The sequence below is a fragment of the Phragmites australis genome, chromosome 18 (genome assembly GCF_958298935.1).
Source record: "Phragmites australis chromosome 18, lpPhrAust1.1, whole genome shotgun sequence".
Taxonomy (NCBI): domain Eukaryota; kingdom Viridiplantae; phylum Streptophyta; class Magnoliopsida; order Poales; family Poaceae; genus Phragmites; species Phragmites australis.
In genome coordinates this window covers 13694505-13717737 of record NC_084938.1, presented here as the reverse complement: position 1 = coordinate 13717737, position 23233 = coordinate 13694505, and the positions used below count along the sequence as shown (strand labels likewise).

Below are 23233 nucleotides of genomic sequence, written 5' to 3'. Positions count from 1 at the left end.
GGCCTTAAAAATTACTAGAATTTCTAAAAGTAACCATTTTTGGAGTTTTTTATTTTGAAACTTAGATAGGTATTGAGGTGAATTCTTTTAAAATAGATTCATCATGAATTATAGGACATAAAAAAAGTTTTATAAATTTTAGAGTACGGTAACACCACTACTCAAATAGAGAAAGTGGAAAGAGAACAATTGAAACCGCTGAAAACAATGTTCGTCCGCGAAAGTACTGTTCATCCGAGTCACTCCAAACAATTTGGCGTGACTCAGGCTGCCACGTCGAACCCACGTGGAAAGGCGCCAGGGTTTCCACCAGCGTGGCCACTTTGGTCACGCTAATGAATATGGCGTGACTACGTTGGGGAGTCACGTCAGACACTTTGGCGTGACAAAAGGGACTAGTTCCTGAAAATTTAGGTTTCGACAGGCTATTATTATTAGTTTTAAAAAAGCTAAAATTAAAAAAAAAACGCCCTCTCGTGATTACTTTGAAGCACTCTGCCACAACATTTTAAGTCATGTTGGCTAAACACTAAAATAAATAAATTTTGCTTTCGAACACTTTCGATTCATTGTCTTAAGCAAAGTGTTAGAAACATGTCTGAAAAAATATTATTATACTGAACAAGACGCACAATGATTAAACTTGCTAGCTACCGCCCTTGCGGTTCAACAAAAGTGGCACGGCCTGCATCTACTGGCCTATATATTGATCGAATTGATATAAGCTCCTCAAAAGAACAACTATTTTGGAACCCTTGGTTTTGACGGCTTCAAAGAGTTTTATATGTGAATTGTTCTGGCCTCTCAAAAGACTAACAACAACCCATTGATACAGACGGCTTCAAAGAATTTTATTATTTCATTGGTCCGGCTTATTTGATCTGGTCTTTACGCAAAGCTTTGTGAACTCGCTAATGCAATGATGGCACCGGAGCAAAAAGGATTTGTCCTGCTTAATTTACATCAATTTCATTAGATCTTTTCTTTGGAAAAAGGAGAGAGGAGCTATCTTAATGCTTCGGTGACAGACAAATCAAATGATTAAACTGTAGAAAAAGCAGTGAATAGGATAATATCTAGTGGGCATATTAACGTTTGGCCAAACATCACACTGATCAAAAAATATTTTTGAAGCAGTCATGCTGCGCATGTTTAAAAACTTGTTTGTTTTGATACTGTTCCGAACTCGTATCATTGCATTTTGAGACCATACTTCTTGAATTATGCTCGAGCCCCTGGTGCTCCCATGGTTAATAATTATATATCTAACACCTGATATTCCGAAAAACTGTGACTTTTGAAAAAAGAAAACAAATCTAAACTAAAATATTTGGGATGGTTTTTTTTTTCTTTTTATTTCCTATTGATAGATAGGCCATAGCGGAATTTTAACGTTACCGCCCCTTAGATTTTATATATGAACTAGTAAATAGGTCCGACCATCGCGGCTGCAGCCTCTACTACTTATACACCAGCACAAGCGCTTGTGTTGACAAATCTCTATTAATGCCCGACATTAATATTTGTTGAGAGCACCCGATAATTACGTTTTTTTTATTTTATCTCTACTGTAGTAGTAATCGGTGGTCTATAATACTTCCTCCGTTTTTCAATACTTGTCACTTTTGATCATTTTATTTGTTTTTAAATATTTGTCACTTCACTTTTTTAGACGTAGTTTTTAATTTTATTCTTACAAAATAATTTTTGTCATTTCACATTTAAATTTGTACTATCTTTTATATGTCTTAATATGCGTGTTTGATCAAAAATGATAAGTATTAAAAAACGGAGGAAGTAATGCTACATGAAAGAACTCTTTTATCCAGAAGAAAATCTATATAATTCAAAGTTCCAGCAACTCGAGAGTAGGGTCCAGCTAAAGACGTGTCAAATTGTTTTGTTTGACCTAATCACTTCCAGACTCTGTGTAAAGTTGTGCAAGGATTTGGTCCCCGATTCAGCATTGAAAGCCAATGGTGCAACGTGCAATGGAGGCATGGATAGGACACAGATCAGCTGCAGCCGTGGTACTATACATTGTAACTTTGGGGGTGTGCTACTTTTAATTGGATCAGATAAATAATTCAGCAGAATAGGACTATTTCCATGTACCGTTAGAAAAGGTGTCGTATTGAATACATGTTGATACACTGATGTAACTTCAACTTGCAATGTTTTTCTGAACATTTAGGTAGGCATTATGAAAATTATATCAATTTGTCACGGAAATTTGGATAAAGGACAGCGCAGAGTTTTACGATCTAACAAGGCATTAGAATTGACTGACATGCAGGATCAAAACTAATAAGTCACCCTCAAAACTGCATATTTCCCAGTGGCACGGCTTTTATCCAATCTTTTCCATGTAACTTCTATCAAAATGAATGGGGCATAATTCACAAATCAGATGCATTTTTCTTCGCATGTACTATTCATACCAAACCGTATGTTCCGAGAAACCTTGGTGAAAAATTAAATTCTCATAAATTAGCATAACATTTTAATACTTTCGCCCACCAAATACAAATCTCAATTGCGAACGTGCCTCAGAAAGAGAAAGTGATATCAAATGTTAACATTGTTTCCCATGATGTCTATCCACGATCCTTCTGCACACTTGCATCATAAGCCTTCTGTGCTTTTACCTTTCTTTTGGTATTGGTCTCATGGTTTTTTTTTGTTTTTTTGTTTTTGAAACGCCTCCGTCACATCCAACTTTCAACGTCTCTTTCATTATTCAGTCAAACCTTGCATATTTGCACTTATGTTCACCCTATAAGGTAATTTGCAAATGACTCCGGCAGGTTTGCTTGCCGTGACATGGTCACACAACATTGAGAAAATATATATGAACCTAAGCACTCAGGAGCAGGGTTTTTTTACTGATAATTAAATAAATTTAAATAAAAGTCAAATAAAATACCGATAAACATAGTAATTTTTTTTACCAATGTTCACCAGTAAACCCGATAAATCGGATATACCGGGCAAAAAAGAAATTCGCTGCTAAGGAGTACAAAGATTGCATTCGCATCAGAGTGCTTCTTTTCAACTGAATAATACTGATCATGAAAGCTGTTTTTATTTTCTTTTGATGAGGTGATCATGTTTTACTTTTGATATATGAGTTTGACCAAAAAAATGCAATGCTATATCAAATTTAAAAATATTTTTTTATCCGTGTGTCTAAAATAAATGTCTTTTATTCAACAGTTTTGGTTTGCAAAACCTCAGTTTATCGATATAACCATTCGGTCCTGTGTAATGCTTAATTGCTTACCCGTAGAAACACCTAATTAGGTGAGTAAGTGGAATGTCCTTCAAAATTAATTCCTTGTAGGGGAAAACCTGTAAAAGTGCCCATTTATCCTATTCAATATGATCACATCTTCAGAGCAATCCTTTTCTTCTAATAAATATAGCAATCCTTTTCCAAAAAAATCGGTGATGAGGGCCAGCTGACACGGTCACAAGAAGCAGCTATCCTCCATAAAAGCCACCCACGCTCCCCTTTCACCAAATTTGCAAGAAACCAGCCACCACCGTTGCAAGAACCTAGAAATTCAATCAATCTTTCGCCATTTCATCATCAGGCGATCGAAATGGAGCTCCCAATGGAGCTTTAATCAGAGCCATCAGGCCTCCAAAATAGGGTTCAAATAGCGGGGGAGCAAGGAGCCCTGCCATTTTTAGCCGTTGCTGCAGCTGGTCGTCGCTGTTGCTGGGCTCCGAATCTGCGGCCGTCGGTGTTGCCGTCGCATCTCGGGTTCTTGCAGCTGCAGGTTCACCGACCGTTTATCCACAGGAGCAGCACCTGCCGATCTGCTCCCCTCCTTGGTTCTTGGGTAAGAAATCATCTTATCATCTTAGTGAGAAAGATCCGTGAGGGTTCTTGCTGTGGACAGGTGATTTGTTTTTTCTTCTCCTAGTTGCGTTCTTTCGAAGGAATTCTTGATTTTGCTCGCCATTTGATGTGAAATGCGACAAATTTCTGATTTATTTGAAATGGTTGTAGGGTTCACGGATCGATTTGGAAGGAACCCAAGAACGCAACATCGAGGAAGAGAGGAGAGATTTGGGAGTAGATTGTTAGATATAGTAACAACTAGATTCTTTTTAGGAAAATATTAGCAGATAGGTTTGGTGGAGATTGGAGAAGAATATGTTTGGGACGCAGACTATGGATGTGGCAGATGATTTCAACCCCAGGAGGAAGAGGACATTGTGGAACACCCCCGCCGCATCGATGCCCACCACCACCCACACCATCAAGCACAACACAGCCAAGGGCCTGTTCAACGCGCACCTCTTGTCGGTAAAGTTCGAGGACTTGTACGGGTTCATGGTGGAGGGCAATGTGGACGATGCTAATGTGCTGAACGAGGTGAGGGAGAGGATCAGGGAGCAAGGGAGGGTGTGGTGGGCGCTGGAGGCGAGCAAGGGCGCAAATTGGTACCTCCAACCGAGGATATCCTCCAATGAGGGGGTCATTAGCGTCACATCGCTCAAGCTATCGGTGCTCACGAATACGATTACGCTGAGGAGGTTGATCAGGAAAGGCGTGCCGCCGGTGCTGAGGCCAAAGGTGTGGTTGTCAGTGTCGGGGGCAGCCAAGAAGCAGTCAACAGTGCCGGAGACGTACTACGATGAGCTGATCCGGGCCACAGAAGGGAAGATCACACCAGCCACAAGGCAAATCGACCATGTGAGTTTTGTGAAGCTTATACAGATTGATTGCTTATCTTTCTGGTTATAGAACCATATCTCTCCAGAGTGAAGGTGAATAATTAGATAAATATCTTATACACACTAATTCAGATTGTATTTTATGTTGGTAAATCTTATACGTTATCACTACTTTACTCTATTCTGCCGGGAAAAAAAAAACTCTTAACCTGAAAGAGACTGCACTAGCATAAATTTAACCATAGTAATAAATGTGTGGTTTTCACTACATTATTTTCCTTTCTCGTAAAATGGGGTAGCGAACAATACTAATGACGATGGGGATTTTACAGGATCTTCCTCGTACTTTCCCTTGCCATCCTTGGTTGGACAGTGAGGAAGGCCAGGCATCTCTTCGACGAGTACTTGTGGGGTACTCATTCCGTGATTCAGAAGTTGGATATTGCCAGGTTAGCATAGTGCCAATTCCTTAAAATCTGATTATATCATTGAGCACCACCATTACTAACTGCATCTACTGCAGGGTCTAAACTATGTAGCTGCACTCTTGTTGCTCGTTATGAAGACAGAGGAAGATGCATTTTGGATGCTTGCTGTACTCCTGGAAAATGTACTTGTCAGTGATTGCTATACTGACAATCTTTCTGGATGCCATGTTGAGCAGAGAGTGTTCAAAGATCTCCTAGCTAAGAAATGCCCAAGGTATTTCTTTCCCTTTATGCTAATGATAAGTCATCAATCACCAACAAAGGAACCAAGCAGAAAACATCATGCTGTGATTGCTAACTATACTGTATTGGTCCATTGTAGGATTGCTGCTCATCTTGAAGCAATGGGGTTTGATGTTTCACTTGTTGCTACAGAATGGTTCTTGTGCCTCTTCTCAAAGAGCTTGCCTTCAGAGGTTAGACAGTAGTTTCGTCAGTATCAATGTTTACCTAGTTCATGTATGAGTTGCTCAAACTTATTTGAAGTTTTTCACACTTGTCATTGCTGTGAGCAGACAACCCTTCGCGTGTGGGATGTTTTATTCAATGAAGGAGCAAAGGTTTTGTTCCATGTTGCTCTGGCAATTTTCAAGGTATATGCTTGGGAAGTCTCCCATACTAGATGCATTCAGAGTGTTTAAAACCCTAGCCTATATTGGTGAAAGAATAACTTCTGTTCTTTCAAATTAATTTGTTTTTCTTATGTTCTCAAATTTGCAGATGCGAGAAGATGATCTACTACGCATCCAACATATTGGTGATGTGATTGATATTTTGCAAACAACCACTCATCATCTATATGACCCTGATGAACTTCTCACGGTAAATATTCCCTCTTCCCTTTGCGGGTGTATTCATAATCTTTTTTATTATTGTACCAACATATTAGGCGGGTAGTGGTAAATATTGCTTACTAGTCTGTGCAAATATCTTGTCATAGTAGTTAAAATATTTGAAAAGAACAGAGAGAAGATGGGTTCCTGGGAAAACCACAGTAAAGTTAAAATCTGTAACTCAAGAAATGTCTTGTATAATTTATCTTGCAGATGTTGTTGCATAGCACTCTTGTGCCAAACATTGGTTGATTTGTTTACTCTTCCTTTTCTAGTTTGCATTTGATAAGATTGGTTCGATGACGACAAACACAATCACGAAGGAAAGGAAAAAGCAGGAGACAGTTGTCATGGCTGAGCTTGATCAAAGAATCAGACGGCTTAGTTCACTCAAGATGGATGGATAGTGTGTAAAATATGAGATGGGAAGTTGTAGTCTCGTAGGTTTGAGAAGGCGAATGATACAGTGAGTCGGCATTTGACACCTGATCAGTCAGCGCTTCAATGAGCAAAATCATGGATTACCAAAACTGTGGGAAGATGCAAAACTGCAATATTGTGTGTTTTTGTGCGTTCTTCTATCTTCAATTCATATTAGCAAGAAACGGGCCATGGTGCCGTGGGTGCGGTTGAAACTTGTAGAGTTTTGACGCTGAAGTTGTTTTGGCAATGAGCCCAACAAGGGGTGTTTTTCAAGGGTGCTTACTGCATTTCCTTTACTTGTAAATTTCTACAGATATGAAATGGAGCTCTTGAAGTCTTCTTTTAGATGTCTTCAAATCTAGTTTCACATGGTACCAATTAGATGCATTTCCTTTACGTGATAAATGATTTTCACACGGTATGACACAATTCAGCAACACAAGAAAGAACTCGTGAAGAGACGCGGTCTGATGCATTAGGAACCTTGTGAAAAATAACGCATAATGGCAATTTTGTTCTTCCTGACATGACGAAGTCCGATACCATTGTGGTTGTCTCCGTAGGGGACGACGTTGTTTCAGTGTTCTCATCACTGAAGATACCTTGGGTGCACTAGGACAATACCATAGTAATCACCGAAATACTGAAATCTAAATAAAAAAGTCATCCTTCTACATTAGTGCCACGCGCCCCGATCAACGTTGCTTTGTGATGCTGATTTGTAGCATCGTGGTGCAATGGTGGTTGTGTACTTGTGTTAGCGAGCTGGGACATGCCTTATAGTTGCACATAGAACCAATATTCTGTTTCCAAGTTGTCATTGTTGCACTACACCCCCATTGCTGAATCAAAACAAAATAGACAATAACGACAATGTTTTCGTATGTGCATTATTATTTTTGTACAAAATCACATTGACGCAAGTTAAATAATGATTCGATATCTAAATCAAGATGGAATAGTTTAATTGAGTATTTCATCACATCCAGTTTTATCTTGACTTTTTCTCCATTGACAGAGTAGTGGTTCTGCACCAGTACGTTGTGCTATCCACCACTTCTAAAATTGATTTAACCGTTCTCTTTCCTTACCGTCAATCTGCTTCGGAAATCGGAAAGAGAAGAAATGAACAGATTATAAAATTAACATAGTACGAACATTCAAATATGTACGTGACGTTCAGTTTACACATTCAGGTGCAGAAAAAAAAAATTAACAGTAGCACGAGCCTTCAAATATGTACATGATATTCAGTTGAGACGTTCAAATTTTGTATCACTTTTAGTTTTTAACAATCTATAATATACAACTCCTTTAGTTTTTTTTTTTTCAGACAGAACCTCATTTAGTATTATTTTACTATCTTGCATTAACAAATTTACTTGTTTTACTCAACCATGATAAATGAAAATGAACTCAATATGATGCAAACATACTACTGGGGCCCATGTAAAGTTCCCAGTGCGGCTATAATCCGGGAATCGCCCCAGATAACTTAAAACGGAACGGGGATGGGAAAGCACCAAAGCATTTTCACGAGAATAATGGTACCAACAATACACTGAGCAATCAGTTGAGTTGTTGCAAGCCTGCTAAGGGCGCACATCAATTGTTAACACGTCAAACATATTCCATGCACCTGTTCACGATAAAATTATATTTGCAAGAGAAAATAGTATGGACAACCAGCCCTAGTAAGTTTATTCCATTGGATAAGATCAAGATCACAACAACAAACCGCGAATGGAATAACTAATCAACCTCATCATTCATATACATAGTAACCATTTAATTTAAACATCCTTGGGGTTCTCTTATATCTTCATGCTATATTACATCTGTCGAGACCAAAGTACCAAGTTAGATCATGATCCTATGGAATTTTCAAAGGTTCAGTTACTAACTAAGCCAGCCACCAGAAGCGCCAGGAGGCGGGTATGGATACTGCTGCTGAGAAGCAAAGTTCAAAGGATCAGGCGTCATATCCCTTCTATTGTCAGGAACATTGTATGGGCCTGTTGCATAGTTTGTTTCATGAAGCTGGGGAGCATACTTATCTATCGCGAACCTCCCTGTTGAACCCAAAGACGAAATTCCATATGAGGAAGTTAAAGCAGACTGAGCGTCTGAAGATCCATAGTATCCACTTGTATGTGTACTCTGTCGTCCATACATCCTTATTTGCGATCGAATATCAGCGGCAGGAGGGTTCATGGCAGTTCGGGGATGATCATCCCCTATGTGTCCACCGTACATTCTTATCTGTGCTCGAATATCAGTGGTAGCTGTCGCTGATAGGGCATGATCGTCCCTGATGTGTCCACCATACATTCTCGCATCCTCCACATGTCTACCAGCAACTGCATTCCTTTGAGCAGAGCCAGTATTTTCCATGCTGTAATCCATAGAGCAATCTTCTAAGTTCTGGCTCCGGTAAATGCTGCCACCAGTTCCACCAGATGCTGCACTGTATAAACTACTGTTTCGAACCCCAACATAGCCCAGTTCTTCAAGATCAGGACTGTGCATCCTCAAGCCAGCACCAACATTATCAGTGGAAAAAGCAAGGCGCTTTTCTACAGATGCAACTCCATATTCGACAACATTTCTAATATAGTCCTCATAGGGTACCCTCTCAAGGTGAGATGTGCAGGGCTCCGGTAGAGGATCATTGAAATAACTATCATGACGTGCCATCCTCTCAGAAGGATATTCACTTGGCATTGGGGAATCATTCCTTGATTTGTACTGAGAATTCCTGGAGTCTGAGGGTGAGATGCTCATGTCTGAATCTGCTTTTGAAGCATCACCTGTTTTCTCCGATTTCCTTATCCTTCTGGAGCAATTTGAGACTATTTTTTCTCCGCAGTCATTGTAACAACCGGTTTTGAAGCCAGAATGAGCATCTCTCTCTTCAAAATGAACACCACTTTGATTTGATCGGCATGTATCACTTTTTTTGGAAGCAACCTTTGTTTCCTCATATGCAACCTCTACTTGCTTTTCTGGAGGGAATCCATTAACTTGTTCTGGTTTCCCAACAACGAAGTTTGTGTTTTCAATCATGTAGGTTTCATTCCCATTTCCAGATCTGTCATTCTGCTCACAACGGACCTCATTATGATTCTCTCTAGGGAAATCAGCTAAAAGACAATCCACTTCTTTGGCATGGGAAACAACCTTCAATGTAGTGTGACCATGCTCCTCAGCTATTCTCCTGTGGTTCTGTGTCCAATCAGGACGGCTCCACAAATAGAGTGGGGGTGGGGATATATTCCATTGGTCAATTTGTTTGTCAGTCACATCCAACGAACCGGGCAAATAGAATGACTGCAACACATAAATAAGTCAACCAATTTGACAAGGAGGAGTGGTTGTTCCATGTATGAATTCCATACCTTCCCAGAAAGACTTCCAGCATCCTCCCAAACCAAATCATAAGGTTGTCGCTTTTGATCCAACCTGATAATGTTCAGCATACAGGTGAAATAAAGTGACAATATAATTGTACAAATATGTCTATACGCTATATTTTCCAAGGAACATATCCATTACCTTTCAGTTTCCTTTGGGACAATTAGTATAATGAGCTTCGGCTTGAAGGTCAGCGCCTTGTCAATGAATTTGTTCGCAAGCATTGCTTTTAATCCAAAAGGAGGATTAAGGCCCATGATCTAGACAATATAATTTACATGACAATTTGTTAAATATATGGCATGCACATTTCTTAAAGTAAATAATTGTTTTTTAAAAAAAAAACATTTCAGTGGTGCTATACATCCCAAAAAGATATTGCAGTAGGCTTCCTCCAAAGGCCCCATGTAATCAAACAAAAAAATGTAGCCTCTTTTGGATATATTTTGAAGCTCACACAATCTGAACTCATTAACAGGATCACTTTTGGAGCATTTTTCATCCAGATCAAACTGTTCTATTGAAATACTTTCTATTCACACATCTAGAATCAAGAGATGTGCAAGACTGAAGCAACAACAAGATCTATTAATAAACACATCGATCACTGTACTGGTAGTCCTGTACTAGCGCAGCACTTAGCTCGTGGATGCATGATAGCTAATCACATTGCCAGTTAGTTACTGTTGCCAGTGTTTCAAAAAACATCCCAGGCGGTGCCTAGGTGCTAAACGGTGCCTTGCTGCCCAGCATGTCTAGGCGATCTCCCGCTTAGACGGCACCCAGGAGGTCCAAGGTTGTCCAAATCTACCATGCCATCCAGAGGACATTCGGCCACCTAAGTGGTGCCTAGGCGCTGCCAACCTGGCTAGGCAAAAAGCTCTTGCTGCGAGCACACTAAAAAGGACTGTTGTTGGCAATAGTGAAACAATGAATGAGCCAAGATCTACGGGCCAGAAAGAAGCAATATAAACTTCGGTTGGTATGTTTGCGAAAAAGAACAAAACCTTTCCTGGAAGTGCCACTAAATTGCAAAACCTGTCATAAAAAATGACTTTGGTTTGTGAAACTTTCCGTGAAAATGCCACTAAAAATTACATTGAAAATACAAATTAGTGGAACAAGACCAATTAGCCAAAACAGAAAGTGGCACAAACTGAATGAGTGAATGCACAAATCAATCAGTAAGAAATTAATTTAGCGAAGGGTCAGTAAGAAATTAATTTAGCCAACTGATATGACTAAAGCACATAGGTTAACCATATTTGGCAGCAATCAAAGCAATTGCCAAATTTGGGACTAACAAAATTATAGCAAGCTTGGTTAGACAACTAGTAATCCACAATTGGCACAAAAGTTATGAACTCATTGGCCTCTCAAAAATTCATCCAACATGGGAGGTGGGAAGTTGGTAGGCCTGGGCGCCTGGCTGATGATGTATGCACACTCATCTCAGAATAAATCATTTTTCTTTTTTATTTAAGTGCGATAAAAATTCAAATTCTGAGATCCAAGCAACACTGCCCAGAATTTGACTCCTATGCACTAAACAGAGTATTATCACCGTCAACAATCTACAAGAACATCATACTTGTGTCTTCTTAGTAGCAACTAGAACTGAATGATGTTTTCATGTTAGCTGTCGTGGTAGGTCAGGATCATAGTACTGAGCAACACTGCAAGCTATACAATTTGGTATTATCCATAGCTTTAGTTAGGGCGGAAAGATCCATACTAGTTTAGATCCATGTGGCAGTTCCTTCGGACGCACAGTCATCCAGTCCCTCTTTTCAAAACAGAAAGAATTCTGCAAAATGCCATACTATGTCAGATCCAATGTAGAATTTTTTAATCAAAAAATATGCTATGTAGAAAATGCAATTAGGAATGAGAGGAACAATTGCTCTGAGTAAGCATGGAAATAAATCATGAAAAGAGATAATAAGAGAAGTCCAGAAAGGGCAGTCATCCCAGGATATCACGAGTTGCAATGTGCACATAAATCAGCGTAGACACAAGTGATGCAACACGGTTGAAATGAACCCACTAAATTTTGTAGTTAGTACCCCCTACGGATGTAGATTTAATATATTTATCAAACTAAAAAAAATTAAAAGGAATGACCGTGTTAATTTGAAGATCTAACAATGAGGAACTTTTGAACAAATAAAGAAGCCAAAATTTAGGAGTTAGGCTAGGTAATAAGTTGAAACCGTACTGAATCCAGCCTATAGTCTCAACTCTCAAACATTACAGCTTAGCACCAAAACATATACTTATTCTATAGTCTAACCCAATCCAAATTACAGAATACCATTAAAGCATTTCAACCTGAGCACAAGTCTCTACTGGGTTCAACCAATTCCAATTTGCGCTAAGCGGCATACATTTTATTACTGGGTTTGACACATTTTGGACCAGAGATAATACTGTTGGCTTAGTCGGACTTACTCTACCAAACTATCATAAGTTCAAAACATGAAGAAACATTGCTACTGGATCACGGTTTTCTTAACCCATTATTAAGCCACCAACATATCTAAACCTCTCACTGGCTCTAGTAGTGTAGTTGCAAAAAAAAAAAAAAAAAAAAAATATATATAAGTGAATTTTCAAAGGGTTCTTTAGTAAAGCAAGATAATATATAAAATATATAAAGGACATAGTTACCAATTTTACCTTTGGTCGAATAACATCATAATTCTTGAAGTTGCATTTTATGCCAACTTTATCAAGCTTTTCTTTCATAAATTGACTGAAGTCATTTAGACCACAAGAGAAATCCACAATCTGGTACAATAGAAGTTGAAGTACCGAGTCAACAACAACAAAAGCCTTTATGTCCCAAGCAAATTACTCAGCTGAAGTACTGAGTAACAAATGAAAAAAATAATAATCAGAAACCAAAGATGCCTATGCTATTACAATAGTCTACATATAAATGAAGTGAACCCTGCAAGTTTAACAAGACAATGTACTGGCTGAGGGTCCGTTGCTAATAGTAATCAGTAGGTTTTCATCAATTTCTGAAAAAGTGGCTACATGTTACACTGCTTTACATTTCTGAATTACAGACTACCTACTTTAGTTAATGATTTACAACAAGTCAATGCAAGTATGTGTGCCTTAAGGGCTGCAAAATGAACATACCGTGTCACCAGGTCGAACATACCAATGAAGTTTATCAACAATCTGCATCAAGAAAGGCAGAAATTCGTGACATCGAACAACATGCAAGTGTGAAGCAGGTTAAGACAACAAAAAGACATTATGAAAGTCTAAAATTAAAAGACTCAGAACAAATTATTCTGTTTGTTTCAATGATAATGGTAGGAAATTTCTTTAAGGTGCATCTTCAGGAGAAGAGATATCGTTGTTAAACCACAGCTCAATTCTGTTTTACCTTGTACCTACAGAACCCACTAGAGCCTAAATACATCCAAGCAACTGTTATTAAACATGCATAGATGCATTTGCATGTGCCAACACTTTCAACTAAAACATGCATAGATGCTGGGAGGATTATTAGCAATGAGATGTGTAAGTGGAGTTTGTACAAGCCACACAAAATTCTAAACTTTAAACCGAAATGCAATTTCCACGAAAACATTTATACTCAATCCAAACGTCTTTGACATGGATGTGTGAAACCCTAACCAAACGAACTAAAAGTGCTTGTATTGAATGCACGCATTTACTTGTAAAAAAATCATTGAATGCCATTTGCAAATTGGTGTCTTATGGTCAATTATTCCATTGTTTACCGCCATGCCAGTAGTCCCTTGTTAGCGCAGACCTCAAGGCTATGTGACATGAGGCGGGGAGGGCAAGATCAATGTACAAACCAACATATATTTGAGAATCAAAGTGTAAAAAGGTCCCCACTTATTATGCAATATCAATATAAGCTTCGAATATAAATATACCTCAATGAGCTTCTCCTTCTTTGTAAAATGCCGGCCAAAAGAAGTGTAGCGCATGCCATAAATGAAAGGTGCAAGGTACACTCTGAGCTTATTCTGGTAAGAGAACGTTATAACCGATTAGAATATTTGATCAGCACAATAGGTAGCTACAGTTACAATATGTTGTAACTCATGACACTTACACTAGCCAGCTACTGTTATGCTGTCTCTTTCTTTTCAAGGTACCCAGGAGACAACTGTGACTATCAGTTCTTATCACAACATATTTTTATAAGTATTTTAAAAATATTATGAAATTATTGCTTATGACAGCTATTATATTATTACGACATAACCAATCTAAATACTTTTATTATATTTTCTGATCAAAGGTCAAAAGAAGTTTCACCACATGCTTTCATATGAGAATAGGCCTTTTACACCCGTATAACAGTTTCTGGGCAGGGGAGTACACCTACTTCAAATGCTTGATGGTAAATGTCACGGTAACTCATTGTTTGCTCCATGTAATGACTAAATCCACCAAAAAATTATCTGGACACCAAAATTATGCTTAGCAACTAAAAAATGTGAACACAATCCCATTATTGCCTTACTCTTTCGTACGTTATTTCATTAAATGATGGAAATGGATGAATAAAAAAGCTATATATGATCCAAAAAGGAAAAAAAAAAGATCATAGAGAAAATACTACAAACAACTATTATCAAAAGATATATAAAGTGCTTAGTATCTACATACATTCCACCTAGTTAACTGCCTCAAAACTTCAGCATCACATACTGCTTTAGCATCATCAACGGTGCCTCCATTTTCCAGTTTTCGTAAAGCAGCTTGTACAGCCTACAAAAGTCATAGATCGATACACGAGGAATTACTATAAATCGATATTCTGGCTAGCAGTCTGCTTGAAACTTTGGGAGCACCTGAACAGAACGCTCAAGCTTGCCACGTGCAATGATTTTGTCAATCTGCCTGCCAGAGGATGCATAAGTTGAAGGAATGGCACATCGTCGAGAGATATCATCCAATGTCAAGGAAGAGGCCTCCTTTTCTACCAAAGCTATCACCCTATCATATAATAACAAAATATCATGACCAACACCAGGAGTCTGAAATGTTTAATTATAGATTATATCAATGTGAATATCTCATTCTAATCATTGTAATTGCAATGATCACATGTTACATCGCAAATGTTTAGTACTGAATACTCTACCGCGAACTTCTCTTCACACTCATAATTCCAATTAAAACAGTAATAGATTCAGAAGTCAAAAAAGGGAAAACTCTGATATTTTAATGCATGAGAGAAAAGTGAGTTGACAGTTTCCACTTTAGGAAAGACAACATTTTCCCACTTTATTTCATGCATATACCATTGTAGCCAACGAATCCTAGATCAGAGGTGTTAATGAGATAATCCAAACAATTAATATGTGCAAATGGTATATTGTGAAAAAATATAAGCACACATAGGAATCCACTATACTTGGGAACCATTAAAAAAAGATAAAGCATCTGAAAAATAAGCCAACCACAGATACTTTCTCACTTATTTTTCCATCATATGGTGATTGTATAGTAGATCTGAGCAAAATAGGCTCAGTCTAACACAAACTGAAAGGGTTAGCACTATATGTACGATGGTAGGACCGAGCCTGGGTAGAAATATCAAACTCTGAATTACTCTCAATTTTACTTGGTGTTAAGGGGAGGCAGCCTAAACTTAGTAGCCTATCGGAGCAAATTTGTGGACTGGACAAATCCAAAAGCTTTTCTGCTGATACACAGAAGCAGAGGCTCAAATTGTTGGATTATGTCAACTACAGGATTTTTCGCAAGCTAGCCATCTCAACAATTTGACCAACATATTCTCTTGCAAAAGGAAAAGCATATTCTGATGCCTCACTATGATAATTTCTTTTTACAATAAACGGTGGACCCAAAGTTACCCACCTCTTCTCAATTTCACTATCAACAACAGGAAATGAGCTCTGGGGTGTTTTCCCTGTTGCCAGTGAAGACATAGTCCCCAACTCTTGTTCATGTTCTTTCACAAGTTGTTTTAGACTGTTCACAACAGCAGCAAACTCAACCAGAGACTCTTGAGGCTGTATCATCGCTTTGAGACACTTTGCTTTTTTCTTCTCAGGTTCAAAAACAGGTTGTTCAAATGAACTCTTTGTAGCAACCCTTCTTGAAGATTTCTGCATAGGTTCATCAACATACAAGTCATCAAAAGTCCGCCTTTTCTTCTCGACTAGTTCCTTGACTTTCTTCTTTGCAGAATCCACTGGTTTCGCAATATGAGGAAATTTTAAATGGCCTCTGGATGCAGTTCCAATATCAAGGTCCATATCATGGTCTCTGTTACAGTAAATTATAAGTTAGTTTTTATGAACTAAAATGAGCACAGCTATTCATACAACCTAATTGTACAACTCCTGTACAACCAGGAGATCAAATGGATCAAATCACTTGGGTGGTGGCTCACTGGCTCAAATCACTTGGGTGGTGGCTCACTTATGAATCAAAGGGCCCAAAACACCAGGTTGTAATGGAGTTGTACAAATGGGTTGTATGTGAAGCATTTTGCCAACTAATATGGCACTATGGCAGAAATTTGATGAGAAAGCAGTTATGGTAGAAATTATGGGAGTTATGTGCAATTATGGCAGAAATTTGACAAAGAAAGCAATTTTCATGTGCAATTAGAACAGAAAATTTGACGAGAATGTTTACATACAAGCAGTAGATCAAAATTCTCTTTGAAAGTTCCCAAGCCCGGGTTATGATGCCCTCCTCATCAATTTCTTCAAAGGAGATTTCCCTGTGAAATAATTTCAACTATCAGATGGACAAGATCGTTCTATGTTACTAAATAATAAATTGAGCCATAGAACAAACAATACAAATAACACCTTGGCAAACATTTTCTGTGGTAGGATCTTGGGCAACGTCTGCAGACAGCAAATTGCAGAGGCTCCTGAGTCCTGTCCTCTAGGCCTTTACATTGAAAGCACCAATGCACAGGGCATGTAAATGAAAACCCAGTAACAATATTTTTCTCCAATTCCGAGGCTTCATTTCTATTGTTAGGGTGAAGCAGTTGTGCGACACACTTGGGGTGGTAAAAGTGTCCACACGTTGCATTATTACAAAGAAACACCTAAAGAACAATGCAAGTGTCAGCAGATTAAAACAGAATTTGAATGCACTAAGATACACAGAATAAAGGACCTACGTGAAAACATATTGGCATATCATCAGATTGCACGTTCCTCTCCAAGCTACGACAATTCTATTACGCAGCACCATTTAGCATGTGAAACTTGTCAAAAAATTTAAAGCAAATACTTCTCATTTTATAAAATGTAAAGGTGTTGTGCCCTGATCCACTTAAAGAAGAAGTCAGCAACAAATGTCATGGTACATACTAAATAGACATAAGACAATCGAAAATTAATGATTCACCGCCTGAGAGCAGGTGAGCATCAACACCAATATGCCTAGTAAACTAATGATTCACCGTCAAAACTCAAAAGCAATGCTGATAGCACTTGTGTTGTCCGGCATTAGGGTATTTGGACCCTAAATAGTAACACTAAGGATAGCAAGGAACGACAGCCCATCACAACTAGGTAATCTCAGCAGCCACAATGCCATATCAACTCAGCCTCAGCAGCCACCAATGCAATATCAAATAAGCTTCAGCAGTCTAACGGGATACAGCCATCTGCTTCCTAGGCTTCCAAGCAAGAAGAAGGGAACTAAGGAAAACAAAAGATAGAAAGAGGTTGACAGTCCATGCGTCAACTAGCCAAGATAGCGTCAAATATGCCGAAAACTGCAGGAAACTAAAGCAAGGAAAGAAGAGATGGCAAGATGCTTCCATGCGGATAGTTAAAGGACTTTAAGAAGCTGAATAGTGAACAGGTAACTAAAAGATTATGGATGTGAATGAGGAAAGAAGAGATGGCAAGGTGCAGCGACGAACTGACTTATGGATGTGAATGGGTAACTAAAAGGTTGCGACTAAACACCAAAGGCTATAACCAGATTAAATGGTATGAAAACGCATGTGCTTGGTTAGCACTTATTAATGACAACTAACCTTATCGACTTAATTAAATATTCAATTAAGGATGTGAACAAGCTAAATATGTTCCTGGTTAATGCTTTTGTGATGACAATTTCCCTTTTTGACTTCCAAGGAAGACTCACTGGACGCAGTATTTTGGCAAGGCAAAAGATAGTTGTAGTACATTCATAACACCTTTTGTTTCATGATGCTAAGTACCTTCGCATTTGGTCCATCTGAAGGCTCCAACTCTCCACAGACAAAGCACTGGTGCTGCTTATACTTGCAATTCTTGCACAGGAAATTTTTTATTGCCTACAACGAATTGCAAATAGATATTTGAAAAACAGGGGGCAGAAAAGAAACAATGGAGTTTGATTGCTCTTTACCAGCCAAAATTCAAAATTACCTTAACTTCTGCCTTTGTGTACCCTAAGGTTGCACAATAAGAATCTTCACCGTCTCCTATTTTTGCATGGAAGGATCTCATGCACGCACCTTCACAGCTGCAACAAATAGAAATATGGTGCAAGTCAGAGAAGATTAGAAAACTATGGCAAATATTGTCAAGTTCTCACTCGGGAAATGTGAACATTACATATAACTGTTGAAATACAGGGAAGAAAGATAACAATGCTTCATGTTCATGTCATCTGATAAAAGCCCCCTTAGTATCAGGGGATAAAGAAGAAATCGCACATATAATATTTTACATAATCAACAACTGCAACATTTTTTTAGCTTGTTCAATCTCACTATCATGTCAACCAAACCCTAAACCCTAAATAACATGACAGCTGAATGCAAATGAACTACAATCTACAATTATAAAGTGATTAATAAGCAAAAGCTCAAGTATGAACAGAATGATCCCAGACTGCTGTATAATGGAGGATTCGGCGCTACTCGATAAACATTAAAGATAAAATTACTTAAAAACCATGACATCCTGGCCAACAGAAAGCATAGGGCAAATAAACATGAAATAGAACCACAAATGCAATTCTATAGGCAAGGTTGGTACAGCCGAAAGAAGCATTATATTAATATATAGGGAAAATCCAAACATATGCACGTTGATTAACAAATTCCGATGCGGTATTCTCAAACTGGAAAGCCTACTAATGCTGGAAGTGCAATAAACTCAACTGTGCAAAAGTAGAAACCTAATTCAATTAAAATGAACATTTGGTACAGCTGATAACAGTTGTACCAAATGTTTGTCTTTTTACAGCTAATCATAACAAATCCTGAACAGAAAGCGTGGATGCCCTATTTGTCACCCATAACACTAATGCTTCGAATTTGTAGTGCCAGCTTGATCCTGACTAACTGATCCTTTTCTCACTTTATAAGAACAGAAGGACTCTTCCTACACACAACTCATGGGGGAGAATTTATTTACAATCTTTCATTTTGGGTTAAGCAGAACTGAGCAATATTGGCAACTGTTATTATTAATGATGTTATGCATCTTTGACCTACAATCATGCATATGACCATCAACTCAGGGAAGTCAAATAGTTGATGTATGCAGGCATTGTATGTACGCAACCATAAGCTTCGAGGAACTATGTTCCTCTCACGGAAGCCTGCAAGATCATGAAGTGCATCAAGTTATTAATAGTTTTGCACAAAATACATCTGGTTACTACTAGTATGGTTGAAACAAGCCTGTCAGTACCTCATTAACCTCCACATCCACAAAGTTCTCTTTAGAGGAGAATATAAATACAAAATACTTCTGCCAGAATATAAAAGTGCTTACCATAAGAGCTCCCCTCCGTTGTCACAGATAGCACAAACTGAATCAAACAAATCTTCATCTTCCTCATCCTCTTCATCATCATCGACACTGGACTCATGCTTACAGTCATCTTCAACCAGCTCCTTTCTTTCCTTATCATCAGCAATGAACAGATGTTTAACCTCCAGATCATCTGAACCAACCTAATTGAAATTTTAAATTACAAAGAAACAAAGGTGAAATGCATGGTTTCAACTTAGAAATATCAACAAGGACATAATCTGAGTTACCTCGTTGATCTTCTCCATAGTTTTCCCTTTAATGAATAGTTGCAAAGTCTGTCAAAATTCAAAATTTTAAGTCGTCATGAAACTAGGCTAAGATTACAAAATTGGTAAATGTTGCAATAAAGACATGTTTTTTTTTCCTGCAAATCAAATAATTCAATCTTAGATAATTATAAAACAAAGGTTAAGATCGTGTCTTAAGCCGGTATTACTCTTTCTCATAACAATTAAATCATCAATACAAAACAAAAAATTTATCTTTCGAGTAATGGCAAGCTAAACAGATTCAAGAGTTCAGGTATGCAACCAAACAACATCTAAAAAGAATGCAAAAAAAGATTAGAATAGAGGAGAAGTGATAAAATACAACAGCACGCCTAACAAGTGCAAAGGGGCATTCACCGTGATCTTGAGATAAGACCTATTATGATGGTAAAGCAAAGTGTAATTCCGACAACATGTATTACCTCTATAACACTGAATCCTTTTTATTCAAGATAACAGTACTTTTTTTACCGGACAAGATAACACTACTTTGCAATCGTATCAGAATTTTCCTGTCCTGTATACAAGTGTACAAGAATTTACCATTACATATTCAGGACTACAAACACTGAAAGTTGTAGACAACCCCACTAGTCCCTACTAGCCTATAACAAGAATAAGAACATCATACCTGTGACTTTGCTATAGCCGAGTCTCTCTCAGCAAGCAATTTTATTAGCCGTACATGATTCCTAAAGTCATCCTCCGAGGGCCTAACCTCATATTTACTGTGGCACAAAAAACAACACTTTTAGAATCTTAATCGACTTTATAATGACCAAGAGAATAAAACAAGGCAAAGAAAACAAAAGATGTTTTTAGTACGTACTCAAAAACTCCACGGAGATGATCCCACATGTCCTCGTCGGAGACCGTGGGGCTCCGCCTGACAAAGTGAAGCATCTCCACAGTGATCAGCACAGACCGGACAGTCTCCTCGTAGCTCGGCCTCGGCTTCAGCAGGACGATCCAGGTCCCCTCCGTGGAGAGCACCGTGATCACGGGTGACTCGCTGTCGAGGCCGAGCTTCCATGCCACCACCTGCTTGTAGACCTTCTGGAGGCCGCCGTCAGCGAGCCCACGCAGGTACACGTCCTTCTTGAAGGAGGGGACCTCCTCGGCCGCGTCGAACTGGAACGGCAGGACATCAAAGGAGACGGGCGCATCATCGTCGTCGACAAAGAAGTAGTTCTCCACCGCCTTCAGCCGGGGCTCCTCGTCATCCTCGTCCGAGGATACCATTGCCGCCGTACTCTCCCAATCTGAAATCGGAAAACAAAAGACATCAGGTGCATGGTAAGAGCTAAAGAGTAGAGATTAGATCGCCGGGGGAAATTCCCCAAATAGAAGGGGGGAAGTCGGCAAGAACAGTCCCCAACTGAAATGCAACTCGACCAGACAGCAATCAGTCGGGAAATTCGCCGGGAATGAGCAACAACGCAAGAATTACACATAGAGATTATCACGAACTGAATTCCAACCCTGAAAAAAATGCAAACCTTATCCCTGAATTCGCAGCAAACCCACAAAAAATCCCCCCAAAAATGGAGCAAGAACAGCGCGCCAGAGAAGGGATCGAGCTTAATCTGAGGGGAGCAGGTGGCAAGAGGATGGAAATCGCGAGAACTGGACGAACCCTAGGGAGGCGGAAGCGCTTCTCGCCGTGGCTCTCGAGGACGCCGCTCCTCCTCCCCTTTGGTTCCCCAGCGGCCGCTGCTTCTCCGCTCCGCCCTTGTTGCCGTCTCCGTCCCGTCGGAGAGGCTCGTTAGCGTTGGAAGTGCGCCGGCGAGCGTCTTGGAGGCGGCGAGGGAGCGCTGCGACGGTGAACAGATACGAAGGCGACGGTGTTGCTCGCAGGCCGCAGGGAGTTGGGCCGTCGCGGGGTGTTGTTAGGCCTTCTCCAACGGACACCGGAAAACACAGCCCGTATTACTGTGCCGCTCTACGTACCGTTTCCCACGGGCAAAAATACGATTTTGTACAACATACGTGACCGTATTTGCTAAAATGAATAATTATTTTTTGTATTTACGAATTTAGCATATGTATTCGGCATACGGTGTGCCGAAAGCGAATTTTCGGAACACGGTGTATCAAAAAAGGTATTTTCGGTACACCGTGCGCTGAATACAGTTGTGCCGAAAATGACCTGTATTCGGCACACCGTATGCCGAAATATGCTTTTGCGTCACGTCATGTCGCGTCGCGCTTTACTTTTTCTTTTTCTTTTCGCTTTTCCTTTTAACTTTTCCCTTTTCGCTTTTTGCTGTCTCCCGCATGGCAGGCCGTCCCGCATGCTGCTGCTCTGGCCGACTCGTTGAGCTATAAAAGGCAGCGCAGAGGAGAGCAGCGGAGAGCAAAACGGCTTGCGCTAATCTGCGTTTGGAGCTACGAGCAGAGGAGAGCAGGGAGGAGAGCACGACGGCAAGCAGAGCAGCAGATTAGCACGAGCGCGAGCAGTCGAGCACAAGGAGCTGTGGTGCAGCAAGACAGCCTTCCTTAGTAGTAAGTACTTATATTTATGAAGTTGATAAAATATAGTAGGTATAATATTTGTATATTTTATGATGTCGTAACAGAATCAGCTAGTTATTTGAATCATAGATTATGTATGTACTTATATTTAGATTAAAAAAATATAATTATAGCATGTAGATATTAAGTTGCTAAAATAGAGTAGGTGTAAGATTTGCATATTGTATGATCTCGTAATAGATGGTACTATAGTGTAATAGTAATCGTAATATTTAGATTAGAAAATGTAATTAGAGCAAGTAGAGTATTTATTCCGTTCGAATAAATTGGATAAATGATATTAAGTTAGTAAAATAGAGTAGGTATAATATTTGTATATTCTATTATCTCGCAACAGAAGCAACTATAGTGTAACATTAACTGTAATACTTAGAATAAAAAAATATAATTAGAGTAAGTATAGTATTTATTCTGTTGGAATATATTGGATAAATGATATTAAGTTGGAAAAACAGAGTAGGTACCATATTTGCATATTTTATGATCGCACAACAAAAGCAACTATAGTGTAATAGTAATCGTAATATTTAGATTAGAAAATGTAATTAGAGCTAGTAGAATATTTATTCCGTTCGAATAAATTGGATAAATGATATTAAGTTGGTAAAATAGAGTAGGTATACTATTTGCATATTCTATTATCTCACAATAGAAGCAACTATAGTGTAACATTAACTGTAATATTTAGAATAAAAATTGTAATTAGAGCAAGTATAGTATTTATTCTGTTCGAATACATTGGGTAAATGATATTAAATTGG

General features: G+C 38.9%; 2 protein-coding genes across 4 annotated transcripts; one reads left to right on the top strand and one right to left on the bottom strand.

The window, feature by feature from the left end:
* Window positions 1-3458: 3458 nt before the first annotated feature.
* On the top strand, window positions 3459-6780 carry LOC133899184 (uncharacterized). Of its 2 annotated transcripts, none has more exons than XM_062340150.1 (8): window positions 3459-3848; window positions 4019-4708; window positions 5022-5138; window positions 5213-5391; window positions 5500-5593; window positions 5693-5770; window positions 5898-5999; window positions 6286-6780. In XM_062340150.1, the coding sequence occupies exons 2-8, from the start codon at window positions 4166-4168 to the stop codon at window positions 6415-6417; spliced, it is 1245 nt and encodes a 414-aa protein (XP_062196134.1). In that variant the 5' UTR covers window positions 3459-3848; window positions 4019-4165; the 3' UTR covers window positions 6418-6780. The 2 variants fall into 2 exon arrangements, with proteins under 2 accessions (XP_062196134.1, XP_062196135.1); XM_062340151.1 differs by having other exon boundaries at window positions 3459-3908.
* A 1326-nt stretch (window positions 6781-8106) lies between these two features.
* LOC133899437 (protein ENHANCED DOWNY MILDEW 2-like) lies at window positions 8107-21832 on the bottom strand. Of its 2 annotated transcripts, none has more exons than XM_062340425.1 (19): window positions 21574-21832; window positions 20767-21199; window positions 20569-20665; window positions 19896-19943; window positions 19627-19757; window positions 18268-18364; window positions 18078-18173; window positions 16699-16946; window positions 16524-16607; window positions 15734-16144; window positions 14701-14845; window positions 14516-14617; window positions 13774-13866; window positions 12998-13039; window positions 12527-12637; window positions 11583-11654; window positions 9989-10107; window positions 9832-9895; window positions 8107-9763 (listed from the first exon to the last, which is right to left on the bottom strand). In XM_062340425.1, exons 2-19 carry the CDS (start codon window positions 21177-21179, stop codon window positions 8333-8335), a joined length of 3804 nt encoding a protein of 1267 aa, XP_062196409.1. In that variant the 5' UTR covers window positions 21180-21199; window positions 21574-21832; the 3' UTR covers window positions 8107-8332. The 2 variants fall into 2 exon arrangements, with proteins under 2 accessions (XP_062196409.1, XP_062196408.1); XM_062340424.1 differs by having other exon boundaries at window positions 19627-19808; window positions 21574-21831.
* Between the last annotated feature and the right edge of the window lie 1401 nt (window positions 21833-23233).

Bases quoted from the DNA above. Each gene is read 5' to 3' on its own strand.
- LOC133899184 (XM_062340150.1), top strand. From the start codon at position 4,166: ATGTTTGGGACGCAGACTATGGATGTGGCAGATGATTTCAACCCCAGG. The intron at 5,594-5,692 runs GTTAGACAGTAG...TGCTGTGAGCAG, and splicing joins CAAAGAGCTTGCCTTCAGAG to ACAACCCTTCGCGTGTGGGA. The intron at 5,771-5,897 runs GTATATGCTTGG...TCAAATTTGCAG, and splicing joins TTGCTCTGGCAATTTTCAAG to ATGCGAGAAGATGATCTACT.
- LOC133899437 (XM_062340424.1), bottom strand. From the start codon at position 21,179: ATGGTATCCTCGGACGAGGATGACGAGGAGCCCCGGCTGAAGGCGGTG. The intron at 19,944-20,568 runs GTATGATGTTCT...GAATTTTGACAG, and splicing joins CGGCTATAGCAAAGTCACAG to ACTTTGCAACTATTCATTAA. The intron at 12,638-12,997 runs GTATGTTCATTT...CTATTGTACCAG, and splicing joins ATGTTCGACCTGGTGACACG to ATTGTGGATTTCTCTTGTGG.